Source organism: Hydra viridissima, unplaced genomic scaffold (assembly GCF_058129835.1).
Source record: "Hydra viridissima isolate aposymbiotic clone 2 unplaced genomic scaffold, HvirCarnegie_v1 scaffold_2, whole genome shotgun sequence".
In the NCBI taxonomy this organism is placed as follows: Eukaryota; Metazoa; Cnidaria; class Hydrozoa; order Anthoathecata; family Hydridae; genus Hydra; species Hydra viridissima.
Window position 1 is genome coordinate 820,637 of NW_028324301.1, and position 24,982 is coordinate 845,618.

Sequence of the window (24,982 nt, forward strand, 5' to 3'; positions counted from 1 at the left end):
TAGTTAAATTATAATTTGAAAGTTTCTAACATCGAGGCAACATAAAACATTTTTAGGATCAGCGTTTTAACTTTTCACATTGAGTTTTGGTATCATTCCTTGATATTTTTGTGCGTATTATAACTATTTATTTGCTAATTGCCTGGATGAATGTTACAGTATTCATAGCATGTGTTTTATAAATCTTTTTCGGTTTTTTAAATTCTATATTGTTCTTTGACAAGTATTTTATATTATATCATTGAAATATATTGTATAAAGATCATACAGTTTTACCTATATTGAGTGATCCTTCCATGTGTTCTTTACTCATATTTCCATGCAATAATGTGCCTCAGTTGTTCGGAAAAGGTTTAAATGGTCTTGTACAGTTTGTTTAGAATCTTGTTGTTGCATTTGTTTAATTTGTTAAAGTAAAAAATTCTTTGTCTACTAAAATTTCACGTTGAAAGATTTACAAACTCTTTATTGTGAATTAGATACAAAGAAGCTGTAATAAAAAGATGTTTTTCTCCTTGAATTTTCACCAGCACCTATACGACATCGTTTTTTTCTCAAGTTTTTTTTTAGTGTTTGAATAGAAATGTTTTTTTACAGTTTTTTTAGTATTGCAAAAGATTTTTCTGGCACTAGTTTTTCTTTTGAATCTTTATAAGCTTTACCCGATGGACATTGTATTTTTCTTATATTTTGTATCCAAGTACTCGTATAAGCTCTACGTTTCCTAAATGCTCCAACACGAGGTGAACTACCATAAGACGTAATACAAAACGGCTTTAATGATATAAGTTTTAACTTAAAATAAGTCCGTTACCTTTTTCATTTGATTATTCAAGATACATAAACAATAAATTAACTATCAAATTTATTCAAAATGAACCTAGAAACAGCCAGATTTTCCAAATTTACATTTAACTAAATGTTCTACAAAACATCACAACAGATCCAATTATTCTTTAAATTATGTTACAAAATTACTTTCGCTTTGATTTAAAGCAGGTTCCATTTCTTGATCAATATTTTCAGTTACCATTTTGAAAGCAATAAGTGCAATAAAACTATTTTGTCCAACTCTGTAAATAGTTAATATGATTGGTTGATTGGAAATGAAATAAAATAATATTTTCAAATTTGCTTATTGAGGAGAAAGAACAATAATATGGCATGCAACATGTTGTTCTATTTTCATCATAATGAAAATAGAACAACATAATGCAAAACTATTTAAACATATCAAGCTTTCGGTTTTTTAAAAAATTGGGGATAGAACAAGAAAATTCTAACGTCGCGTAGTACCATTAATTAAAAAATAGTGTATCATTTTTTTGTTTCTATATATTGAAATACTTTAAGATATCGATTACATTATTTGTTCTGTTCAATCAAATCCACTTGATGATGAATATAAGGGGCCATCCATAAAGTACGTACGCAGGTATGGGGGGAGAGGGGGTTACCAAAAAACGTACAAATGCGTACAATGGGAGCGGGTGTGTGTGTTTAAGACAGCGAGTACGTACGCGATTTTGACTATCTTTCTCAAGAATTATTCCTAAAACTTGATCTGTATATTAACAAAAAGCAATGAACTTCTCCAATGTAAAAAATCTTGTTTTTTTTTTTATTTCGGTCACTGAAAGAAAATAGAAAGCGAGCGTTGTTCAAATTATTTTTTATCTTCAGTATTGTCGTTTGATTGGACATTAAAAGCAAATTTTTTCAAAATTGTTTTTTTTTTTTAAGTACGCAACCTGGTTTACATCTTTTCAATTAAAACACTACAACAAATTAATTTTTATCATTTAAAATTAATATTTTATTATTAACTTTTAATAAACAATGCATTACTTCAAATTATTATTAAAATTAAAATATATTTTTTTCTGATTACTAAAAACAATTATATTTAAAAACAGATATTTTAATGCTAATAGAGACCAATACTTTTCATTGCGAAATGTAACTGCAATTAATTTGAGTCAAGTTATTTTTTACGTTCTTCACTTTAACGACACTGAATCTTATGATTAAATCGTTTATTTCCAAAAAAACAAAAACTTTTATCTTTCTATTCGAATAACTGAATACTTTGCAACAAAAAAAAAACTGTTTGTTTCCAAGATGTCGAACGAATTTGTTGGCAACGAGAAAAAGTATCTTCAACTCCTTGAGTTATGTAAGAAAGCATATTCAACACTTGAAAAACAAAAGCAGTATCAGCACGCACAGGAATTGTGGAAAATAGTAAAATATGATAATGCTTTATCACCGCCTAGTAAAAAGAAAAAAGATATCCATCCAATGCCGTCTTCATAATTGGACAACTCGACCAGTTTCTCTTTATCCAATCTCTATAACTGCCAAGAATTTATAATAGTTCATTTTTGGGTATTTCCTAATTTAGATTTAACATCAAATGAGAAGGAAGGAGCAAATCCGGCGCAAGTGAAATGCCGGAAGAAAATCTCAGATCTTGAATCACAGCTTTCATCCTTGATAATCGTACGCGATTCTGTTTTGTTTACTGTAACGAGAAAACAATTAGACAATTTGAAAGAAGCATAAGAAAAGAAAAAACCAACTTGGACAGGTAAATGTTAAGAGATATATCGAATAGAGCTTATTTAAGATTATAGAAAGATGTCTTGGCCATAAAAACCAAGCTTTTAAACAGGCAGAAATTTTCAAAACTTTATTGTCAATAAGAATTTCTAATTGAGGATTTACAAAGTTCGCAGAATCCTGGAAACCTTAAGTGTAGAAGGTTTTATAACGGAATTAAAGACTTGTGTATTATTTTGTTTTCAGATTGATTCGTGAATCGGTACGACAAAGAAAACGGAGACAAAAACTTAAAGAGGGCATCGAAACAGTTTGTCAAAACAACCCTGAAGTATCAAGTGCTTTGAAACAGTTTATGCGAAACCATCCTGGACGACCATGCCTCGAAATTGATCAACCAGAACTTTTATCAACAATCATAAAAATTGTGCAAAATTCATCAGCAGCAGACGAGCATCGAAGAACAGAATGTCTTCGTAGTGTCTCCACTTTGGATGATTTTCAGAAAGAGCTGACGAAGATAGGCTTCAACTTGAGTAGAAGTTGTTTGTATCTTCGTCTTTTTCCACGACGTGGAAACACTTCTGAAGGAAAAAAGCATGTTAACACAGTTCCAGTGAAGCTTCTACGTCCAGGAAATTCACTGCGAAAAAGAAATGATGATAGAATGTTTGCCAAATCTTTTATTGATGACATGTTTGAAGTTTGCTAATTGTTTGGACCAAAAGCTGTGCTTTTCATGTCCTATGATGATAAAGCAAGGGTACTGTTGGGCCTTACTGCTGCAAGTCTTCAATGGATATATGGAATACAAGGTCGAACTTATGGATCATGACGTTGCTGTCGGCCCACAGCACAAATTAATCCCATCTATATATGACATATGCGAAGTTAACAATAATGGAAATGTATCCTACAGTGGAGACACTTTCATACGCATAAGAAGTGGGAAACACGATACATCGAATGCTTTTACACATGCAAATTGTGAAATGCCAGGACAAGTTATGTTGTTCATCGTTTGAAACAAATTGGCTAAATACCATCACCCGACGTTTCATTCCATTTCCGGCCATCTACGAGTACTGCGAGAATGATTACAAAGCGATAGAACCGTCTCAATATTTTAAAAACGTATCAAATCATTCAAACTTTGCACCTCTAGCGCATAGGCTTTTGCTACAAGATATACCTACAGAAGGGTTAAAGTACAAAATTTTGATCTGTATTGTCCTTCATTGCAAAAAAAAGCTTTTAAAAGGAATTTGCGACAAATGCAACAAATACTGGCCGAACGAGGCTGCAATGAAACGGCACAAGAAAGCATACAAAAAACAAAAAATAAAGATTGATATGGAGAGTGATTTAAGTGAAAGTGAATAAGTCAGTGAGGAGATTACAAATGAAAGATTAGAAGCAGAGTTCATCCCTGTCTTCCATAACATTTAGTTTATTTAAGTCACCATTTGTGGAAATATAAAAGGCTAAATATAAAATACTCGCAACAAGAATCCGTTCTAAATCATTTTTCTTTCCTTTTGTTTATAACTGTCCGTTTTTTATTTAAGTACAGAAAAATCTCTAACTAAAAATGTTGATGTTTTTTGAATTTAATGTTTTGAAAACTTTTTTTTTTTGTAGGGGGGGGGGGTCATACTTTTTTAATAAATAACGCGTACGTACGCAGAGGGGGAGGGGGTGGTTAAAAGCGCACAAGTGCGTATAAGGGGGGAGGGGGTCCAAAAGCATTCGTTTTACTGCATACGTACTTTATGGACGTCCCCTAATCTGCTTCGACGTTTAAAACATTACAAACGTTTTATAACAATTTCTAACTGAGAATAATACTTAGTATTTCCTTTGTTTAAAAACAAAGTTTTAATTTTTAAGCATTAACTGTACCTAGTACATAAACTCTTGCTAGAATCTTCTATGTTCTGCTAGATTCTTAATTTATTAACTTAGAAAATTCTGCTAGAATTTTCTAAGTTAGTAAATTAAGAACTTTGGTGTTGGTCAACTATCTGATATTAAATTTTTCTTACTCAATTGTTTTGTTCAGCACAAAATATCACAGTGATATTTTGTTTTCTGGTCACTGTTGGCATACTTAATTAAGGTATACGTTTAAAGACAGAAGGTTGATGAATAGGTTCGGTACTGCCACGTTTCATAGGAATTTTTGCCAGTGTTGAGCAAAATTTCGTTTATTGTTCGTAAGCATGATTTTTTTATTTGGGAGTTTTCTAGTTTATAACAAATGATCTTCGGATTTAAACAAAAAATCATTTAGCTTGACTTTGAATCATAATTCAAGGAACAGCAATAAACGTTACATTTATTATGGCATTCTGCTAGATTTAAAAATTTAAATCAAAATTAAGAAATTCAAATCAGAAAAATTATCAATCAAAATACTACAGACAGAACTTTTTCGTTCATCGCATCTCACCCCCTCTCCTCCCTCCTCACCCCCTCTCCTCCCTCCTCCTCCCCCTCTCCTCCCTCCCCATCCCCCTCTTCTCCCTCCTCATCCCCCAAACCAAATTTTAAGCTCCAATTAGAAAAGAACAAATCTGAATCAGAAATCAAAATCCCTTTTTCTGTTTGTATAACTGAATTGTCCACCGATGATTAAAGGTTAAAAAATTTAGTTCTTTAAGTTCTCCCATAACGATATTTAGCGATAAGATGAACGATACATACATATCGAGTATCATGGATATAAGAGAATGAGACCAAACTCTGACTTAAAGTCACATTAAACAAATTTCTTATCGTTATAAGAAATATTTTTCATCGATTGATAACTCAGCAGCTTTAAAAATACTTTGACAAAAGTGTGGAGAGGGCGGACGAGTGCCTTCACTCCCCTCCTGTTTCGATGATTATGATACAGTTGTTATCCTTGATAAAACAGTAGCCTAATTATAAATGACAATCAAATTAAGTTATTAAATTTATGATAAATAATCTGTGTTACAAAAACCTGTTCAGAACTTAGCGTGATGGATTCTTTAAAAGATTTAAATCAAAAGAACGTTGAGAGTTGCTTTATTGCAAAAACTAAGAGTGCAATTAACGAAGTAGTAGATTTACTACAAACTTATCATGATATTATGAATAGTCACTTAAACGAGTATATTATTGGAAATTTAGGCTCAAAAATTGAACATATTAGTTCTTTTTCTAGAGATGCTTACATTGAAAGATGTAAAACTGTTGGCGATATTGGTTGCTGTTTTAATGCTAGTGTCAACTGCATGCAATTTTGCTGTGAGAAAAAATTAAAGACTGAAAGCTTACATTTACAAAAAACTAACCAAAATAAATTCTCTAGCGAAAAGAAACAGTACGAAGTGTCTATTTTAGCTAAAATTGTTAGTCAGCTTGCAGTTGAAACCAAATGTGAGAATGTAAGAAATACTTTTATTGAATCCTTGCTATCCTAAAAACTTTTTTAAAGTTGCCTATAAAGAACTTATGAGGTTTGGCTTTGCAAGACCTTTCAAAATCTTTCAATAAATTTTTAAATTTTATATATAGTATAGATATAGATGAGTATTTGTCTAAGATTGATATTCAAACATAAAGATAATTTGATAAGAGACTTAAAAACATGCACTGAGGAACATTTTAGTTGCATTGACAACTATAAAAAAACAAGCAGCATATATATTATTGGTTTAGATGTAAAAGTCACTAAGCACGGTTTTAGTTGAGTTAAACATTGCAAAGTATTTTTTGAGATTCTGCAATATGAAAAACTTGTAAGTGCCTTTAATAGTGTTTAAAGCATTCTAACAATTTTTAAATTTTATTATGTACAATATAAATTCACTATTTTTTCTGAAATACAAAATTGGTATTTAGGTAATTTTATCTTTAAGCCAATAATATAATCATTTATGTTTTTCCGTTTTATTAAATTTTATAGGAAGCTGGATATTAAATGTCAATCTATAAATAACTTCTAGTCATTAAAACTCCAAAAAATAAACAATGATATTTTAGGTTGTTGACTTGGGATCTGGAAAAGGTTATCTTGGATATGATCTTGTACACAGTTATGGTTTAAATGTTGTAGGGATTGAAAGTTGTATTAAGAATGTTGCAGCATCTGAGAGAAGAACAAAAAAGCTACAAAACCTGGAGCTTCAAAATGAAAATAAAGTTTTAAAAAGTATTGCATATAATATTGAACCCAACTTAGTAGATGCTTCTGAATCGTTTGTTCAAGAATTGAAAAGTAATTTTTCGTCTGATTTGAAGGTAAAATAATTTTTTATTGCTGTCAATATAAAGCATATAAAATCTTTTATATATAAAATCTCTCAGTTCTTGAATATGTTTGGGATAAAGAAATTTTTAAGTTATAACAAATTCCTATATATATTTAGTACTTGTATATTATTTAATTTTTTTAAAACATAATACAGAGTGAATCCATTCTTGTTGGTTTGCATGCATGTGGAAATTTGACATGCACTGCACTTAAATTATTTTCAAAAGAAACATACTTTCAAGGTGTTATAATGCTAGGTTGCTGTCACAATCTACTTGAAGATAAAAGAGGTATGTATTGTTTAAAATAAAATACTTAAACTTTTTTTATTAACTAAAGATCAAATTATAAGTCATATTTGTGTAATATATTTTGATATCTACATTTGATCAACAAATTTAAGGTTTTGCTTAAAAATTAGAAAACATCAAAGTAGTCACTTGGAACTTAATTCCACTATTAATAAAAAAGTTCTAGTCACGAAAATTTTTTCAAATCAATTAAAAATTAAAATTTATACTGCAAATAATAATTTGAAAGACATTTTTACAGATTTTCCTATGAGTGGCTATTTGAAAGAGTGTCATATATCTTTGGAACGAAATGCACTTATGCTAGCTTGTCAGGTTCTAAATGTTTGTAATAAATAATATTGTTTTGATTATAATAGTAATAATAATAATAATTATGATTGTAAATATTGTTTTGATTATTTTACCATGAATAAAATTTGTTGCTATTTTTGTATCTAATGTTAATATTAATTATGTCATGTTTTATTTTTCTATTTAGAATTTTACTATTTAACTATTTTCAAATATTTTTGTAAATATCTTTTAAGAGTAAAAATGATTTTTTTAGTGTCCAGTCAGATGGGATTCAGAAAAACAGGTATATTTTTCTCAATTCTTCTATCTAAATAATGACTGTTACATACAATTCGGTTTTTATTTTCTGATTTTGAATTTATTTTCAGACATTGTCAAAGTCAATACTGTATAGAGCCATCTTGGAGGTAAAAAAAATTTGGTTCATGCTTTTTTACTTACTTTTTATTTAATCTTTGTTAAGCAACCAAATAATGAATTAATAAGTATCCCAAGTATTAGCTCTAAGGAATTGTTTTTTGACAATTTTTGTAAACTATTATTACACAAGGCAATTTTTTTTCTTTCTGAAATGTATACTTCTTCCACATTAGCAGATATATGGGAGTCACATAAAAAATTGATGTCTTAAACGAGTTTAAAAGAGTGTTGAAAAAGATTGATAAATACCACTAGTGATCAACTAAAAACTGATCAGTAATTGCATCAATGTTTACATTTTTGATGTATGTTCTCTAGTCTTTTCTGTGAATGCAGCCTTTATCTTTATTGCACAGAAGAACCATGAAATGTGTTTTAAGTATATATGATATAGAATTAAAATGTTCTTCCACACAGTGCAGCCATCCACTGTGCCAGGAAGCAGTTATATTATGGAGAGGCCCTGAAAACATTTTTTTCTTAAGGGGAGAGAGAGGTTACCAAATATTAAAATCATATTGTATTTTATTACACAGCCATATGTTTTTAAGGCCATTTATAAGTGGTCTATAGTTTGATGAAAAAATGGTTATTTTTAACAAACTAGTTTTCTGAGGTTTATTTAAAGCCAAATATTTGTGTCAGCTGATATTGTAATGATGCTTAATTGAGCTTATTTGAATTTTTTTTGTGGTTATAAGCAGTTATTACCTAGCTGATGTGCCATACTACTAAAATATCTATTATAATTGTAAGCATTGCAGCTGCAAAATTGGATCTAACAGTGCTTTAGAAGATGTGAAAACTGCTATTTTCCTTTGAAGAATCCACAATTGCTTGAAGATTGTGAATTTTTAAAAGAACTTTTTAATTGTTTTTGACAGAAAATCATTCACCTCTTCTTTGATTATCTGAAATTGTCTGCAAATTGAAGTGAATTTTCTTAACCCATCTCTCCCCCTGCGTGCAAACATCAAAAATGTAAGATTCCCTATTTTACTAAAGTTTATAAAATATTCTAAGATGTTTTAAATTAATTTTCTGTTAGAAATAATCCAATATTATTATTATTTTGATTAATTTTTCATTAGAAAATATTCCAATATTTATTTTTTTATTTTTTCATTAGAAAATATTCCAAGAAAATCATCTGGACAAGTAATAGTTGTTTGTTTTTTTTGTTTTTTCTTCAATTTCAAATTTACATTTTCAAATTAAAAATCATGAAACAGAAATATTTGTTAACACTTGTTCCATTTTCTCTCAGATTCAGTTTAAGTGCCGTTCGGTTTCGTAATTTAGGCCTAAAAGCATCTTCTTTTCATGAATATATACTTTTGGCTAATGAAAAATTTAATGCGAGTGGCGTCAACTTTAAGGTAAGGTTCATCTCTGGTATTTATTTTGTTTCAAAAATTTGATTTCTAAATCTTGAGATCATTTTACCATGAACTAAATTTTAAAAAAAGCCTTTATCATACCAAGCTGTTGCAGTGTTGATTTTTATTTCCTTTGTAAAGCTCTTATCTAACCTCAATCACTCCCTCATTTACCTTATATGTAATACATTATAAGGTAAATGAGGGAGTGATTGACCATGTGCCAGTAGTTGACCATTTAGAAGGAAAATTGTTAAAATAAGCCCTACTTAGGTAGAATGATTTTAAAAACAGCCGGAAAATACTCTCTTGCCATTTGGCTGTATATACGTAAATGTGGCAAACATTTGGCAACATTGAAAAAGGATGACTGACACTCTTGTCTAATTTTTCAAGTTTTCTTCCACAATTTGCTAAGAAGATGTTGCAAATAAGGTTAATTTTAAAAGGTAAGTGCGGTTTTTTTAATTTTTGAAAATAGGTATATTTGATACTAATTAAAAGTTATTTCTTGTCTATTTACAGTCCATCTATAGTTAGCTATGAGGGTGGTCAAGTATTGAATCAGAAATTTTAAAAAATTTAGTAATTGACCAGGGTGGTCAATTAATCAGTAATTCCTTTGTTTATCTTAATTCATCGTAATATGCATGTTTCACATTTTTATAGCAAGCTACAATGTTTTTTGTATTCTTCACATAATAGATTAGGTTTTTTTTTTATAGATGACAAGGTGGTCAAATACTAGAACAATGATGTGTCAACTTCTCAATCCATTTTTTTTGTATTGTTTCAGAGTCAGTATACCTGCCATAAAAGGCCAATTTCGGAATTACTCAGAGAAGGCGATGAAGGAAGCCATCCAAGATGTAAGAACCAATAATACACCAGTCCAGACAGCAGCTAAAAAATATGGTGTACCAAGAATTACTCTAAAATATAAAGTGGAAAGAAAGTCACCCATGTAAAGAAAAATGGGACTTCAAATCATCCTAAGCAATGAAGAGGAAACAGTTATTGCTAACTGGGTTCTAAAAATGGCAGAAGCAGGGTTCTCTATACCTGCAAAATAGCTTCAAGATAGTGTACAACGGTTGATGACTGACCTTAGGAGAGACAATCCCTTTGCTGATAAAATCCCTTTTGTATTTTATTTGTTGATTGACATGTTTCCCATTTAAGTCTGAAAAAAAGTCAGTTCTGCAACCAAAATGGGATTGCTTTGGTAGCTTTATATGCTAATGCTATGCACATTCTACAGCCTATGGATGTTGCAAAAAATTTTGCTAAACTTCTGAAAGAAGTAGTGGATAAGCATGTCACTCATTCTGTGTTGGCCAACGGTTTCCGCAAGTGTGGACTCTATTCCTGGGACCCAACCTTACCTAGGGTTGCAGGACACAAAAATGATATTGCTGTGCAGCAGATTCTGAAGAATGGCAATGGAGGTGGTGCTGAAAGAAACCTATGGGCTATTTTCTTTAAGTTTTTTAAAGAGTTTCCACAATTTTTCCACCATAAAAGAGGGCTTTCTTTTTCCATAACTAGTGGGAGTTTTAAATACTCTTCAATCTCTATGTTGATCATTTGCTGGAAGCAGATATATTACTGTAGATATATTACTCTTGATTGAATTAAACAGGTTACCATAAATTTGTAGAACAATATTTTCACTAAAGTAGAATTACTGGGTATTTGGTAATTAGGGCACATCTCTTCAATTAATTTTCTAAGACCAAGATCTTCTTGTGTATGGTTGAATATCCAACGCCATCATTTCTCCAATGCGATTGTGAATCTTGATTGCTCTAAGGTCATTAATATCCCACAACCTTTGTTTACTAATACTCTCTACTAATGTTAATTGTTTTCTATTTCTGAATCACTTGATGTAGAAACGGTCGATGTTTCAATATTTCTTTTTTATCAGACTCTTTTTCAGCCTATATATACTCTACAAGGTGCTTTTTTTGTAAATGGCGCCTAATTGCACTAGTGGTAAATGTTTTTGGACAATTCCCACCTCTAGAGAGTATTACTTTGCATAGTAGGCAAATACAAAAACGAACGTCTTTTTTAGAAGCTTCAAAGTATTTCCACAAGATACTTTTATAAGATTTTTTTTCAGAAGACATTGTTTTATACTTTTACAAGATTAAAATGTTATTACTAAATTATAAAAATGAAGTTCAACCAAAAATAACATAAAGGATTTTAAATTTAAACTGTGTAAATATATTTTAAAATAATGTTACATATTATGGTATACGTTATACATTTATTTATATTACCTAACTTTAACAATTGTATTAACTACTTTTTCAATAAAAAATTGTTAAAGTTTTTATTTACACTACAAATAGAAATGTTAGCATTTATTTTCTTTACACCACAAACAATCATCCAATAATAAATTAACTTTTCAAAGTTACTATATAATTTTTCAAACAAAATTTATAAACCCTTACTAATGTTTTGACAAACACGTTAAATGTTTAATAACACAACTTTTTCAAAACTAATGTTTTTATTTAAAAATAGCAATAGTTCGGTTGCCGAACCGTTCGGTATTCGGCAAAGTTACATGGCCGAACGTTCGGAATCGGTGTTCGGCGAAAAATTTGGTTCGGCGCATCCCTAGTTCAGAGTGGCGTTTCTTCTTATTGGTTGCCAGATAAGGAAGAAAATCTCAATGAATGCTTATTCATCATTTCATTTGTAATAAAATGTTGTATTTGTGTTGCATCATTTCAAAAATAAAATGTCTTTGTGATGTTATTCACTGAAATAAAACAAAAATATTTTTTGACGGTCAATTACTAGCATAAAAATTATGCTTAAAGAAATAGTTGCCAAAAGATAGTACTTTGTAAAATATGCTAGAAGATAGTACTTTGTAAAATATGCTAGAAGATAGTATGGTAAGTTGTTAGAACTATTAAGACTATACAATTGGCAAACAATCTTAAAGATATATGGCAGTCGTATGGAATTAAAAGGTCAATTACTGGTACATTTGTCTTATGCGTTTTTCATATTTTCTTACAAAAGTAGTTCTAAAAACAGAAATTTTTATAAAGGGAAAATTAAAATTATTCTATAATTTAATATACACCAAGTCAATGACACATTTTTTTGTTTTTGTTTTAAGGTTGAAGAAGATCAAGTTCAAAGTTATTGGGACAAGTACGAAGGAGAATGGGACGGAATGCAAGAGTATCACATGGTACATGAATTTATCAAAGTTTCATAGTGCAATACACTGCAATCACATATTGTTAATATTTTTACATCATACTTAAAGAAAATTTTTTCATTTAAGGAAATAACTTTTCCTTCTATTCTTTAATTTCCCTTTTTTATGTTGCTTAGCTACGAATGCAACTTTCCTCGAGCATTGAAAAACTAATTCTTCTTGATAGACTGCTGTATCTTTTTGAAAAGGTGGGTTTTTTTCAGATTTTGTTTAACCTTGAAACTATATTAAGTTATATTTTACTTTGGCTAAAATAAATCTGACTTAAGTGTCATCTTGAAGCCGGAAACATTTTTAAATTTGAATTTTAGTTTCCAGTATCTTTAGATACAAGTAAATCATTTATATTTTCTGTACCTATTAAAACTTGCAATCCTCATGCTTTAGGGCCACACGAATAGCGGTATCGTTCGTCTGTTTTCTCCAGTTATCTCTCCCCGGTGCTATGCCATTATCTCAATGTAACTCTGAGAAGGGGAGGATGGGGGAAGGGGATGATGTTTATGTTTTTTAGTAATTTGACGCTAATGTAAATAGCCTCCACTCGATTTTTGTTTTTTCTTTTTGCGCTTTGTTCCTTTTAGTATTTTTATATAACAATCTTTAACAATTGAAAATTTCGTCTCAGAATCAGCCTTGTAAACTGTGGTGTGCGAATATTCCATCTGTAGGCAGCTTAAGCTATAGTACTATAAGTTAATAAGGAGAGATTCTTTAGTGGTGCAAACCTGGAATTTTTCTCAACGACTAATTAAAGTAGTCTCATAGTTTGATGCAAAAAGTTCAACCGGTAAAATGGCAAGTTTTCTCTAAACAAAATTTTCGAACACTAGGGATTGCAATCCCGCATTGCGGGATCCCGCAATCCCGCGGGATCCCGCATTAATTTAGCGCATGCAAGATCCCGCAAAAACTACTGCGGGATCCGCGGGATTTGCGGGATTTTGAAACAATTGCTTTTAAACAAAAAAGGTCAATTCTTTTAAACAAAAAAGACAAAAAAGATATCAAATTAAAAGTGTTTATTGTATTTGTGAAACAAATCAATTTAAAAATTTATCTTCAGCTATTAAAATATTTTTCTTAGCTATAAATATAAAAAAATCATTCAAAAATAAGCAATTATTTAGCAAAACATTAGTCGAACTAAGCATGGGAATTTCGGCCTTCGAAATCGACGAAATTAAACGAAATTCGTGTTTCAATTTCGTATCGAAATTGAGAACGAAATTTCGATTTTTTGGATTGTTTAATTTCGCGAAAAAATTTCGTATAATTTCGGGTCATTGAAAATAACGAAATTGACACGAAATTAAACATAAGTTTTAATTTCGAAATTCGTGAATTTGTAATGTTTAAAAATTTCGTCTTTCGAAATTCAATATAAATTTCGATACGAAATTGAAACACGAATTTCGTTTAATTTCGTCGATTTCGAAGGCCGAAATTCCCATGCTTAAGTCGAACTCGTTCAAATTTTTTTTTGTTTAATTAATGATTATGTTGAAATTTTCGCTAATGAGTATGTTCAAATTTTTGTTAATGAGTATGTTGAAAACGTGAAATTGAAAACGTGCGTGTATAATTGTAAAAAATATACTTTTAAAAACTACTTTTTAAAAAGTCTTTAAAAATTATTTACATCAAGATTTTAAAACAAATGGACTAAGCATGTCGCAAATTAAAACTATATGGAATTATTTTAAAAAAAGTGATAATGAAGAAAATGCGAAGTGCATGTTATGTTCGGCTATTTTAAAAATTAATCAAAGATCAACTAAAGGGTTATTAATCCATTTAAAAACTAAACGTGGCACCGATTTAAAATCAAACGTTTTACAACAAGACGGAGCTTCAACTTCAAAACAGCATGAATCAGTTGAACTAGAGCCTAAAATATACATCGACTGCGAAGACGAAGAAGTAATTCCATCGAAAAAAGTCAGAACAATTGACATGTTTTTCGTAAAGGAAATTTCTATGGAAAAAAATGGTATCGCGCATGGTTGCAAAAGATGGCTTTACATTTAATAGTTTTTGCACATCTTCAGATTTACGGTACTTGTTTTCAAAGAGTGGTTTCCGGCTCCCTACTTCACCTAATACTATAAGATTGATGGTAGTTAAATTCTCAGATTCTGTAAAAACCGATATAATGCAAAAACTCACATCACTAAAAAAGCAAAATCAAAAGTTTTAGATAACGTTTGACGAATGGGCATCACAAAATAGTCAGAGATACTTAAACTTAAATGTACATATAGAGGCGAAACACTTTAATCTTGGATTGATTCGAATCCATGGATCGTGTAATGCAGAATATTGCGTCAAGTTAGTTTCAGAAAGGCTAAATAGCTTCGATATTGACCTCCAAGAAGACATTATTGCCATGACCACTGATAGAGCAAGTGTGATGGTAAAAGTCGGTAAAATGATGTCTTGCTATCAACAGCTATGTTATGCTCATGGAATACAACTTGCAGTTATTGATATCTTATACAAGAAAAACAGCGGAGAAGTCGAAGAATCGTTTATTACATATGAAAATTGTGAAGAAGAAGATGAATGTAGTAAAACTGAGGATGATGAAGCTATAAATAAAGAATATGGTTTGACAATGATTTTGGACCGAGCATCAGCTGAATTGGTTAGCAATTACAAAGATCTCATGAAAAAAGTGAGAAAGGTTGTAAAAATATTTAAAAACTCTCCTGTCAAAAAGGAAATATTTACAGAAAGATATCCTACAAGAACACGGGAAAAAGCTTCAGTTGATTCTTGATTGTAACACTAGGTGGGACAGTATGTTCGATATGTTAGAAAGATTTCATAGACTAAAAGTGTGTATTGAAAAAGCCTTAATTAATGTTGGGTCAGAAATTCGTTTCACCCAAGAAGAGTGGTCCCAAATCAATGACTTAATTATTTGCCTGGCACCACTAAAACTTGGTCTCGAACTTTAATGCAGAAGAGAATCGAACCTTGTCACGGTGGAAACAACTTTTCAATTTATGCTAAATAAATTGCGAAAGCAATCATCACTTTTGAGCAAAGATTTAGCCGCGGCACTTCGTGAGAGGTTTACACAACGTCGTAATAAGAATTTAAATGGACTACTAGTTTACTTAAAAAATCCGACGAAGAAAATGAACTCGAAGAAAAAGAAGCAGTAGATTTTATTAACAATTCCCAAATACTTATTCCTACAATTCTATCGCTGAAAAAAGAATTGGAAAATCAAGCACAGAAAGACAAGAACAGCTGGACAGAAAATGTAAAGGAGAGACCAAATTTAGATTCTTTAGACTTTGATAAATTATTGAAGCCGGAAATGTCTGCCTATGAAAGTAATGGAGTAAGAGGCACGTTTCTAGATATAGCGCATAGTTACTTGATGACCATACCACCAATAAGCGTAGAGGCCGAGCAAGCTTTTTCAGCTGCTGGTTACATATGCAGTCCTTTGAGGAGTAGATTAAGTGATGATACTTTAAGTAGGGTCTGTTTCTTAAGAGCCCATTTCTTACAATCATTTTCTCAATTTGATATTTCAAAAAACAAATAAAGCTAATAGTTCTACGTAAAGCTAAAAGATGTTCTATGTACTTTGGCTTATCTTTTTGTTCATTAAATGTTAAGAATTATATTGATTTACAAATGAATTGCATTTTTTGGCTTTATTTACCTTATCTTATCAATCTAATAAGTTGAGTATATTTTTTCTAAAATACTTGAAAGAAAAATACAATTGTCATTTTGCCTTTTATAATGTGCATAAGAAACCTACTAATCCCGCGCGGGATCCCGCGGGATCCGCACAAAAATTAAAAAAATCCGCGCGGATCCCGCGGGATTGAAAAGTGTGCGGGATTGCAATCCCTATCGAACACGTAAATTTAGTAAACTAAACAACATTTTCTAGCACATAAACTTGTAAGCGAAATGAATTGGTTTCTTTTAAAAGACTTTAAGTTAGCAATGCTTAATTTTAAAAGTGCTTAAATTTTTTAGTTAAAGTTTAACTGACATATCGTCTTACTGACAAGTAAAACTCATTAAGTGACACTGCAGCTAATTTGAGATAATCAAGTTTTAGTTTACTTGATTAAAATTCCATTTATCGAGATATCAATGTAATATCTCTAGATAAAACACTACTATTTCGGATTGATTTACGCACTTAGTGAATTTTTCTTGCAACATTTTGTTAATATTTGGGCATCATAGTGTATAAAAGTCAATTTTTTCCATAAAACTGTACTTAAAAAGTTTTACTTGTCAACCGACGATATGACCTTTCAAATGCAAATACAATTATCTAATTGTACATACAATTTTCTAATTGTACATACAATTTTCTAATTGTATTTGCATGAGGGGTGCCCCTTCATGTTAAATTCTAATTGTATTTGCTTGAGGGGTGCCCCTTCATGTTAAATTACTTGCTGTATTCATTAACTATTGATTTACACCCTTTAAAATAAACCAATTCAACTATTGGTTGGTGTCGAATAATAAAATACACGTTTTATCGGCTTCGTTTCTACGGTGGGCTTCGATAACAATTCATTAGGTTCAGCGAAAAATAATTGATAAGGGCCAAATGTGATCTCAAGATATTTTAAAGAAAATTCAATGATGTTGCTTCATTTAGGCCTTAAAAGACCAATGGGACAATTGCTGTCAATATAAAGTCTTAGCATTTTATCTGTAGTTTTACATGCAATAAAAACTTACCTAACTCTAACTCAGTGGTTACATGGACTTCTTCAAAACGTTTAAAATAAATTCGTATCAGAAGACCAAAAGATGTTAGAAATGATGCGATTTAGAAATGCTTATCCTGATTTCACAGTATAACATAATTAGATATTTGTTACAGCTTTAAAAGTTGTAAAAGACCACTTGCATCTTAGTTTTATACGGATGAATGAATAGCTTAAAGATGCACTCATAATGTGCGGCATCTCAGGATTTTCCAGAAATATCATAGTGGTTTCGGACATTATTCATGTTCCTGACAGAGCCTGTCAAATCTCTAATAACATACCGTGACGTTAGAATTATTCGATCTCCCATTTTAAAAGTTGGGAGAAAATGAGTTATTAATTTTAGTTAGTAATGATTACTTTTAAAATACGCTCTATTTTATAAATTTTTTTCTAAATAGTTTGTTTAAACATAAATTACGTAAAGTGTAAGTTATTATTTCTTTAAAAATTAAAGCTAAAATTTTAAATAATTTTTACTTTAAGAAAAAAATCAAAATTTTCTCCCAACGTTTAAACTTGGAGATAGAACAAAATAATTCATAAATTCATAAATTCTTTGTAAAGTCGGCTGGTTTCGACAAATCCATCTAGTCGTTTTGTGGTGGCGCCTTCTGCGGCCGTGCATTAAGTTTATCGATAGGATCGATAACAAACTTATTCAGGCCTAAAAAAAAAGGGGCCCCAAACCGGTCTAACCCTACTACTACCTGAAAAAAAGACATTAAAGTAAGTGCTCAAAGTATAAAATTATAAATGAACTCTGAGTATTGAGGTTTGTACGTTGATGTTTTTTCCTCGATTTTTATTATAACAAAAATTTCAGAAGAAAACATCTTAAAGCTTGACAAATTAACTTGTTAATTCAGTTAAATCTTGTTAATTCGGTTAAAACTTGTTAATTCGGTTAAAACTTGACTACTAAAATTAAGCTTTTTTCACAATCGAATTGATTAAGCATCACCGTTACATACAGGAAGCATAAAATTCCTTAGAACTTCTGCTTGCAAAGGCCAAAAATCGCTACGAGATTTCAAGGAAATAAAAAGTGCTTTGTAAAGAATGATGAAACCTACTGTTTGATCCCATGCCAGAGATTTTATACAATCCCTAAAGAAAAGAAGTCTAAGTTTTTACTAAAAGTAGTTAAACTGAAAAGTTTGGCAACAAAGTTAAGGTTTGGCAAGCCATTTATTCGTGTGAGTTTAAAACTCAAAATAAAACTTTTTCACAAACTTGAAACTTGAGGTTAACTTGAATGTTTAAAAAAGCGACTTATGCCTATGATCCAAGAGCACAATGATCTGTCCGTCTTCTGGCCTGATCTTTCTTCTTCCTATTACTCAAGAAGTGTAATCAAATGACACCAATATTATGGCGCTAATTTTGTTTCAAAAAACAGGAATCCAGCAAACGTGCCAAAATTTCGTCCAATTATGAAGCGTGAGCTGAGTAAGAAGGGCAAATTTGGGGCAGATATCAATTTCCCCGAATTTGGGGTGTGACATCACGAAACTTTATGGAACTGTTGTCTGAAGGCTCATGCGAAGTGTCCGCATTAAGCTGAGAAAATATTGTGATCAGCTCGAAGATAATGTTTTCTAAATGCATTGCTGTATTTGTAGACAAATTTGCTTTAAAACAATTTTTAAAAATTATAAAAACTCAATCAGTGGTTCTCAAAATATTTAAAAAATTTATTGGCCCATTATCATTCCGGAAAGTCTTTAGAAATTAATTGAATTCAAATAGTTTAATAGGAAAAAAGTTTGCGATACCTCACGTACCTTATGTAGCAACCATTCAAAACACCGCTCAATAATCCTTTTCGATTAAATTAGTTAAAACTTTAAAACTTCAAATAAAACAAATTTTTTAAAAAAAATTATGTACGAGTATAACCTGGTCACACCAAAATTTTTTGCTGTTTTAAACCCATAAAAAAATTTTATCATAAAAGACTTATTTTATTTTGCTTTTATTATGTAAGGTGGTTTTGATTTGATTTTTGAAATCAAGTTTAGTTTAGTATGAAATGTGTCGCTTTTTTTTGACTTCGTTTTAACTTGAAGCATTTTACACAGAAAGAAACAGTAATCTGAATTTAGCTTACAGTTTTTTTAGCATGCGTTGTTAAGGTGATACTGCTATCGAGTGAACCCCGTATGTCTTACAAAGTTCGGTTTTCTGAAAAGTAAATGAATTAATTATATTTCTCCTTGAACTGCTCCTGAAGAAAAAATATCAGAAAAAAAAGTTCTACACAAAATTGTTAATACCATGCCTAAATTTTAAGTTCCCATTTTTTATTTTTTTATTTTTTATTCATTTAAGATATAATTCACAATAAATATACCAATTTTAATTTAATTCCTATGCAAAAACTGTTTGTAGTTGGAAAACCTGATGCTAAGGAATTTAAGATAAGTTCGTAAAATTTATCGAAGAAGAAAGAGCTAAGTTTAATGGATAACCCGAATTAAAAATATTAGCTTAAAAATTAAAACATCAAATGATGGCTTCTAATAACGAGAAATATCGCATGCAAAGTTCAAACTTAGCATGATAAATGGCTGCTTGGCAGATTGTTCAGTTTTTTAACGAACAACATTTAACGCGTATAATAGTCAAATAAGTAATTGTAATATTACGCACGTGTAGCTCGCGTATTTATTTTATAAGTTTTTTATTTAACGCGACAACGCAACGGTTGGATTGGCAAAAGTTTCGAGCGGCTTCTCCTAAGTCCGGTTTCCCTTAGGTGTGCAAGTTTATACAGTTGAGCATGAAATAATTCATACACAAAGTTAATTTTCCTTTGTGGTGAGATTCGTTATCACAACTTCTTGCTACAGAGTTTAAAAAAGTTTTTTCCAATTTTTCAAAAAGTATTATACGATTTTAATCATTCAAAATACTCATTAGCAAAGCCTTTAGTTTTAATACAGCTGTCAAACAGTTTTTATAATTAGATTTGAGCTACTCTCTACATAGATTTACATGTAACTGAGCTTGGAAAGCTTGTTGAATAGTTAAAGGTTTAAATTTAAAAGCTATTACATCAGTGAAGACCTGAAATTTAACTTAGAACACTTATTTGTCCAAGTCTACTTACTTGCCTGAACCAATTCCTAAATCTTAATGTCAAACTAAGCAAAAAGTGTGTGCATTCATATAGTCTAAAGTGTAATTAGTATAGTAAAATATATTTTGTAATGTCAAAAAATAAATGCAGAAGTTGAGTAATAAGAAATCAATTGTTATGGTGTTTAATTTATCTTTTAAGGCTTATCATTTGTATATTTAAACATTACACACGAAGACTCAAAATATTTATATGAATGAAAGGCTAATGTATGAAGAGATAATTATGCTTTTTTTCCTGTACTGTTTTTTTAAACATCTTAAAATGTAACTTTATTTTTAGGACCTAGATTTTTTACAATGACACAAAAGAGTGGTTTCCTATGTATTGCAGATCGTATTGTATCAAATCAATATCCTGTCATGAAAGGATATTACACTAAATATTTATTGAATGAAGAGTCAGGAGGGGATAAATGTGAAACTGATCCAAAGCTCTGTTCTGAATGTGGTTTAGTCTTTGGACCTGGGAATTCAAAATTTCGAATAATATCTAGGAAAAAGAATAAAAAAACTCTAAGTGCCATTCCAACAATACGCATAACCTGTACAAATTGTTTCAGTAGTTCATTTATACCTTGCTTACGCCCAAAAACTATCAAACCAAAAAGTATCTCAACGCTTAGTACACCTTCAAAAAAGCTGAAAACTTCTCAACAATTGCTATATCAGTTAAACACAACTCCCTCAGCTACATCAACTCCCTTAGCTTCTCAGACTCCTTTAAATTTATCAAAATCAGCCAAGAAGAAGGCTAGAATGAATTCATTCAGGCTCTCTCATCAAACTAAGCAAGTAAACAGTTCTACTGATGCTAAATCAAGCCTCATGTTATTCCTTACCTCTCTTTGAAGATAAAATTTGTTTTTGTTCATGTTTTTGTTGTGTATGATTTCATTTTGACTGATTTGAGAAAAAAATCATCAGGTTAATTTTTTTATTTATAAAAATTTATTGTCTTTTAAGAAAAAAAGTAGCTATAATCAATCATATTGATTAGCAGCATGCTGTGGAATTTAAGCTAACTTTCTATTTATTTAAGTATTGCAACTTTTAAGGATTTTAGCTTCAACTTCAACTTCAACAAAAATGGCAAACCCATGGGTTAGCAGCAAATCCTTTAAGTCAGGGTTTTTTGCTTGCTCGTTTCCCTACTTTCTTCATATGGTTATTGCTACAACAAGTCGCTGAGTTAATTTTGACGTTTGCTCTAAGAGTTAGGCATTGCGATAAAATATCGGAGAACATAAGAATACAAAATATTAAAACTGGTAAGACTTACCGTTTTCTTGTTAGACGAAGGTCAAAGGTCGCTGAGATGTGAATGCGGATGCTGGAAGATAATTATGTCCACACGTAGTAAGATTAATCATTCTGTTAAAAAAATATATTGTGATCATTTGATATTTATCTGGATTTTTCTACCATCATTTCAATTTTTGTCTGCCCAAAATAAATAGACTATCTGCAAAAATAATGAAAGGTTGATAAGATGTAAATATTTGACCATCGAAAAACAATAAACAATTAAACTTAATCAGAGGAGTATTTATAATTTTAACACACAAAAATTATAAACAAATCCCTATTTTGCCTCGTTTAAATTTTCAATAATGCAACCAAAAAAATTTGGTTGCATTATTGAAAATTTAAACGAGGCAAAATATTGCGACCACAGCTAAAGTAATGGTTAAGAATACTCTCGCTGTATCGAATTCAGTTAAAAGCCGACCCATGCCAGCCAAAGAAAGGGTTTAAATATGGTATGGCCATACCGATTCCAGCCAAAGAAAGAGTTAAGAATGTAAAACATTTGCGAAATGTATGCAAATAATGTGGATTCTTTTATAATTATTTTCTCGAGGTTTTCTGAAAAAAAAATTTATAATACAAAAATTTTAACACATAAAATTTTTTGCATTAAAATTGTACCAACTGTGATACAAAAGAAATATAATACCTTATGAATGGAGGAATAGATACCATCAACGACGCAGCGGTTAAATATATACTAGATATAATAAAGTAGAAGGAAAAAAAAAGATGTTAAAATAGTAGAAAGTTAAAAAACGAATTCTATGTATCCAATACATCCCTTCTTGAGAGCACAATATAATGTGCGCTCGAGATTTTATTATTATCTCAAGATACCAATATTAATCGCTCGAGATGTTAATATTAATAAAGGAGGCTGAAATTCCTCTTTAAAGAAAAGCTGTCTTTCGAAAAATCCTAAGATTATACTTAATGCCTTCGGCATCTACAACCCAAAAGTATAGTTCTTTTTATCTTCTGTTAGAGACGTATGGATAACTTAAAACGCTTGAACAAGTTTTGTATTTTCCTTTTTGGCTTCTTCAATGCACTTAAAATTAAAATGAAGACTACAATAGAAAAACCGAACCAAAAAAAAAAAAGAAAAAAAGTTGAACAATTACACAAGTTTTCGCGTTTGCGTTTAAAAATAGGTCATATTGGAATAACAACCGCTACCCAATGCTTACAGGGAATAAGTCACAACTGTCCTTTTTATTTCTGTAAAAAACAATGAAAATCTAGGGAAGTTGTTTTTAAGTTAATACCAAAGATGAAAGGGAAAAATTTCCCATTTCAATTCGTTAAAAATGAAAGATGAACAAAATGTATATCTTGCCTTTCTAATTTTCTGTTCATCGAGTTCGACGTCTTCTGAGCAGAAAAGGAGATTCTGCAAAAACAAAATTTCACTATCATTATTAAAGATATCAAATGAATATTCTTAGAGATTATAGTTCTACTAAAATTGATGCGTGCGTCAAGAGGCTCACATCTATATACGATATGACAAAAAACCGTACCAGAAGAATCAGGGAAAGCCTTGCAGCTTGGTAGACTAAAAATATTCGTTATTTTAAAACAAACCTTTTTTTTTTGATTGATGGAAAGTATGTAAAGACCTTCTACAACAAAAAAAAATCGTGTTACAGAGCAATTTTAACTCATCCTTTAAAGTTTAAAATATTTAGAGTAAATTACTCATAGCATTTATTTTCTTTTTTTTAATCTGGAGTATAAAAGAAAAATTAATAACAAAATAGTTTAAGAAAAAAACATAAAGTAAAGTTAAGTGTTCTATCAAAGATCTGCGCGATTAGAAGATCTGCGCGATTAGAAGCGCAGTGCTCCAAAGACTGTGAGGCAATCTGCTTTGATTTCCATAAAAATGTCCCATGCCCAAACATTTTAATGCAGGATGTGTACTACTCCAGACAGGTCTCATTCCAATCCTTCAGCATTCATGTCTTTTCATTTAAAGCGTGGGCAAGAAAAGTTTGGACGATGTGTGCTCAATGCTCAATTGTTATTTTACGAGCCAGCTGCTAAAACAGATTAAGTTATTTTGTGATTGATGTTTTGGAAAAATAAAAACAGGTCTTTTCTTGTACTATCTAGTTCACAAAACAGAGCTATTTAACAGCATCGCAGTGTCATTTCCAGTTCCAGTTCCTATATGGAATGTGATAGAGACATGACCAGTTCTTCTGGATAAAACGTTTCCAGCAGACTAGAGGAACGTTCTACAGAATTAAATTACCAAATCAGAACCAAACAACTTCATTAAAATGGCAAGAGGTAGAAATTAGAACCAAGCTATCCTTGTGCCCGTTTCGTCTGATAGTCTAAAGCGAGCCTACGTAGCTCCTTTGTCCCTCTTCAGTGAAAAATGTAAAGACATGTTTAAGTTGTAAGATTTTTTGAGTCAGCGAAATAAGCCGTTCTTTGAACAACTGCCTCAAGACAACATCTACGGCCAGAAATCAGAATAAGAGCAAATTTCAGACTGCGAGTTAAAACAACCAGAATCTTAAAAGAATGACAATCAGAATCTTAAAAGAATGACAATCAGAATCTTAAAAGAATGACAATCAGAATCTTAAAAGAATGACAATCAGAGTCTTAAAAGAATGACAATCAGAATCTTAAAAGAATGACAATCAGAATCTTAAAAGAATGACAACCAGAATCTTAAAAGAATGACAAGCAAATTTGTGATTATATCATGTATCAGAAAAGAATAAAAAAAAAAAAAAAAAGGAAATGAAACCAGAAAATCTCAACACAAAATTCCATTTTTCTCAAATGTAATCTTCAATTGCTTTTCAAGACAAATTAATTGCATTAATCTTATTGTAAAGGGTGATAAATCAAAAATTTTGAAATACGACGTTATTTCAGTGCGCTCTTTACTGTAATTCTTTTTAAAAATGCTGAGAAATTTTTAAAATCCACTAAGGCACTGCTTTTTCACACGAATTTCAAGTTCCGTTTTTCCAATCGGGTCTACATTTCGCAATCTGTGGCAGTAATTGCAACTGAAAACACAGCACAAAAATTTCAATCGAAATACTAATTATCGTGAAAGAATCAAAAAACCTCAATCGAAAAAAAGACTTCAATCGAAAAAAAAACTTCAATCGAAATACTAATTATCGTGAAGGGAGTGACAGAGGGGGAGAACTCATGCTGTTTTGTTTAATTTAGTTTTTAAGTTTATTATGAAAGATTTTTACTACATTTAG

The 24,982-nt window shown here is 30.6% G+C and overlaps 2 protein-coding genes across 6 annotated transcripts; both read left to right on the forward strand.

Moving 5' to 3' along the window:
- The first annotated feature begins 5,101 nt into the window (after positions 1-5,101).
- LOC145185600 (putative methyltransferase-like protein 25) lies at positions 5,102-13,058 on the forward strand. Of its 4 annotated transcripts, none has more exons than XR_016449928.1 (12): positions 5,114-5,978; positions 6,577-6,834; positions 7,002-7,137; positions 7,400-7,473; positions 7,709-7,738; positions 7,824-7,862; positions 8,760-8,856; positions 9,005-9,033; positions 9,178-9,254; positions 12,406-12,480; positions 12,627-12,698; positions 12,898-13,058. XR_016449928.1 is itself a non-coding variant. In XM_080061555.2 (11 exons), exons 1-11 carry the CDS (start codon positions 5,571-5,573, stop codon positions 12,973-12,975), a joined length of 1,311 nt encoding a protein of 436 aa, XP_079917681.2. In that variant the 5' UTR covers positions 5,114-5,570; the 3' UTR covers positions 12,976-13,058. The 4 variants fall into 4 exon arrangements, 1 of the variants encoding a protein (XP_079917681.2); XR_016449927.1 differs by having other exon boundaries at positions 5,172-5,978; positions 9,143-9,254; XR_016449926.1 differs by lacking the exon at positions 8,760-8,856 and having other exon boundaries at positions 5,102-5,978.
- A 6,904-nt stretch (positions 13,059-19,962) lies between these two features.
- Positions 19,963-22,375, forward strand: LOC149891465 (uncharacterized). Of its 2 annotated transcripts, none has more exons than XM_090079173.1 (2): positions 19,963-20,040; positions 20,707-22,375. In XM_090079173.1, the coding sequence occupies exon 2, from the start codon at positions 20,724-20,726 to the stop codon at positions 21,273-21,275; it is 552 nt and encodes a 183-aa protein (XP_089935299.1). In that variant the 5' UTR covers positions 19,963-20,040; positions 20,707-20,723; the 3' UTR covers positions 21,276-22,375. The 2 variants fall into 2 exon arrangements, with proteins under 2 accessions (XP_089935299.1, XP_089935298.1); XM_090079172.1 differs by having other exon boundaries at positions 19,982-20,102.
- The last annotated feature ends 2,607 nt before the right edge of the window (positions 22,376-24,982 follow it).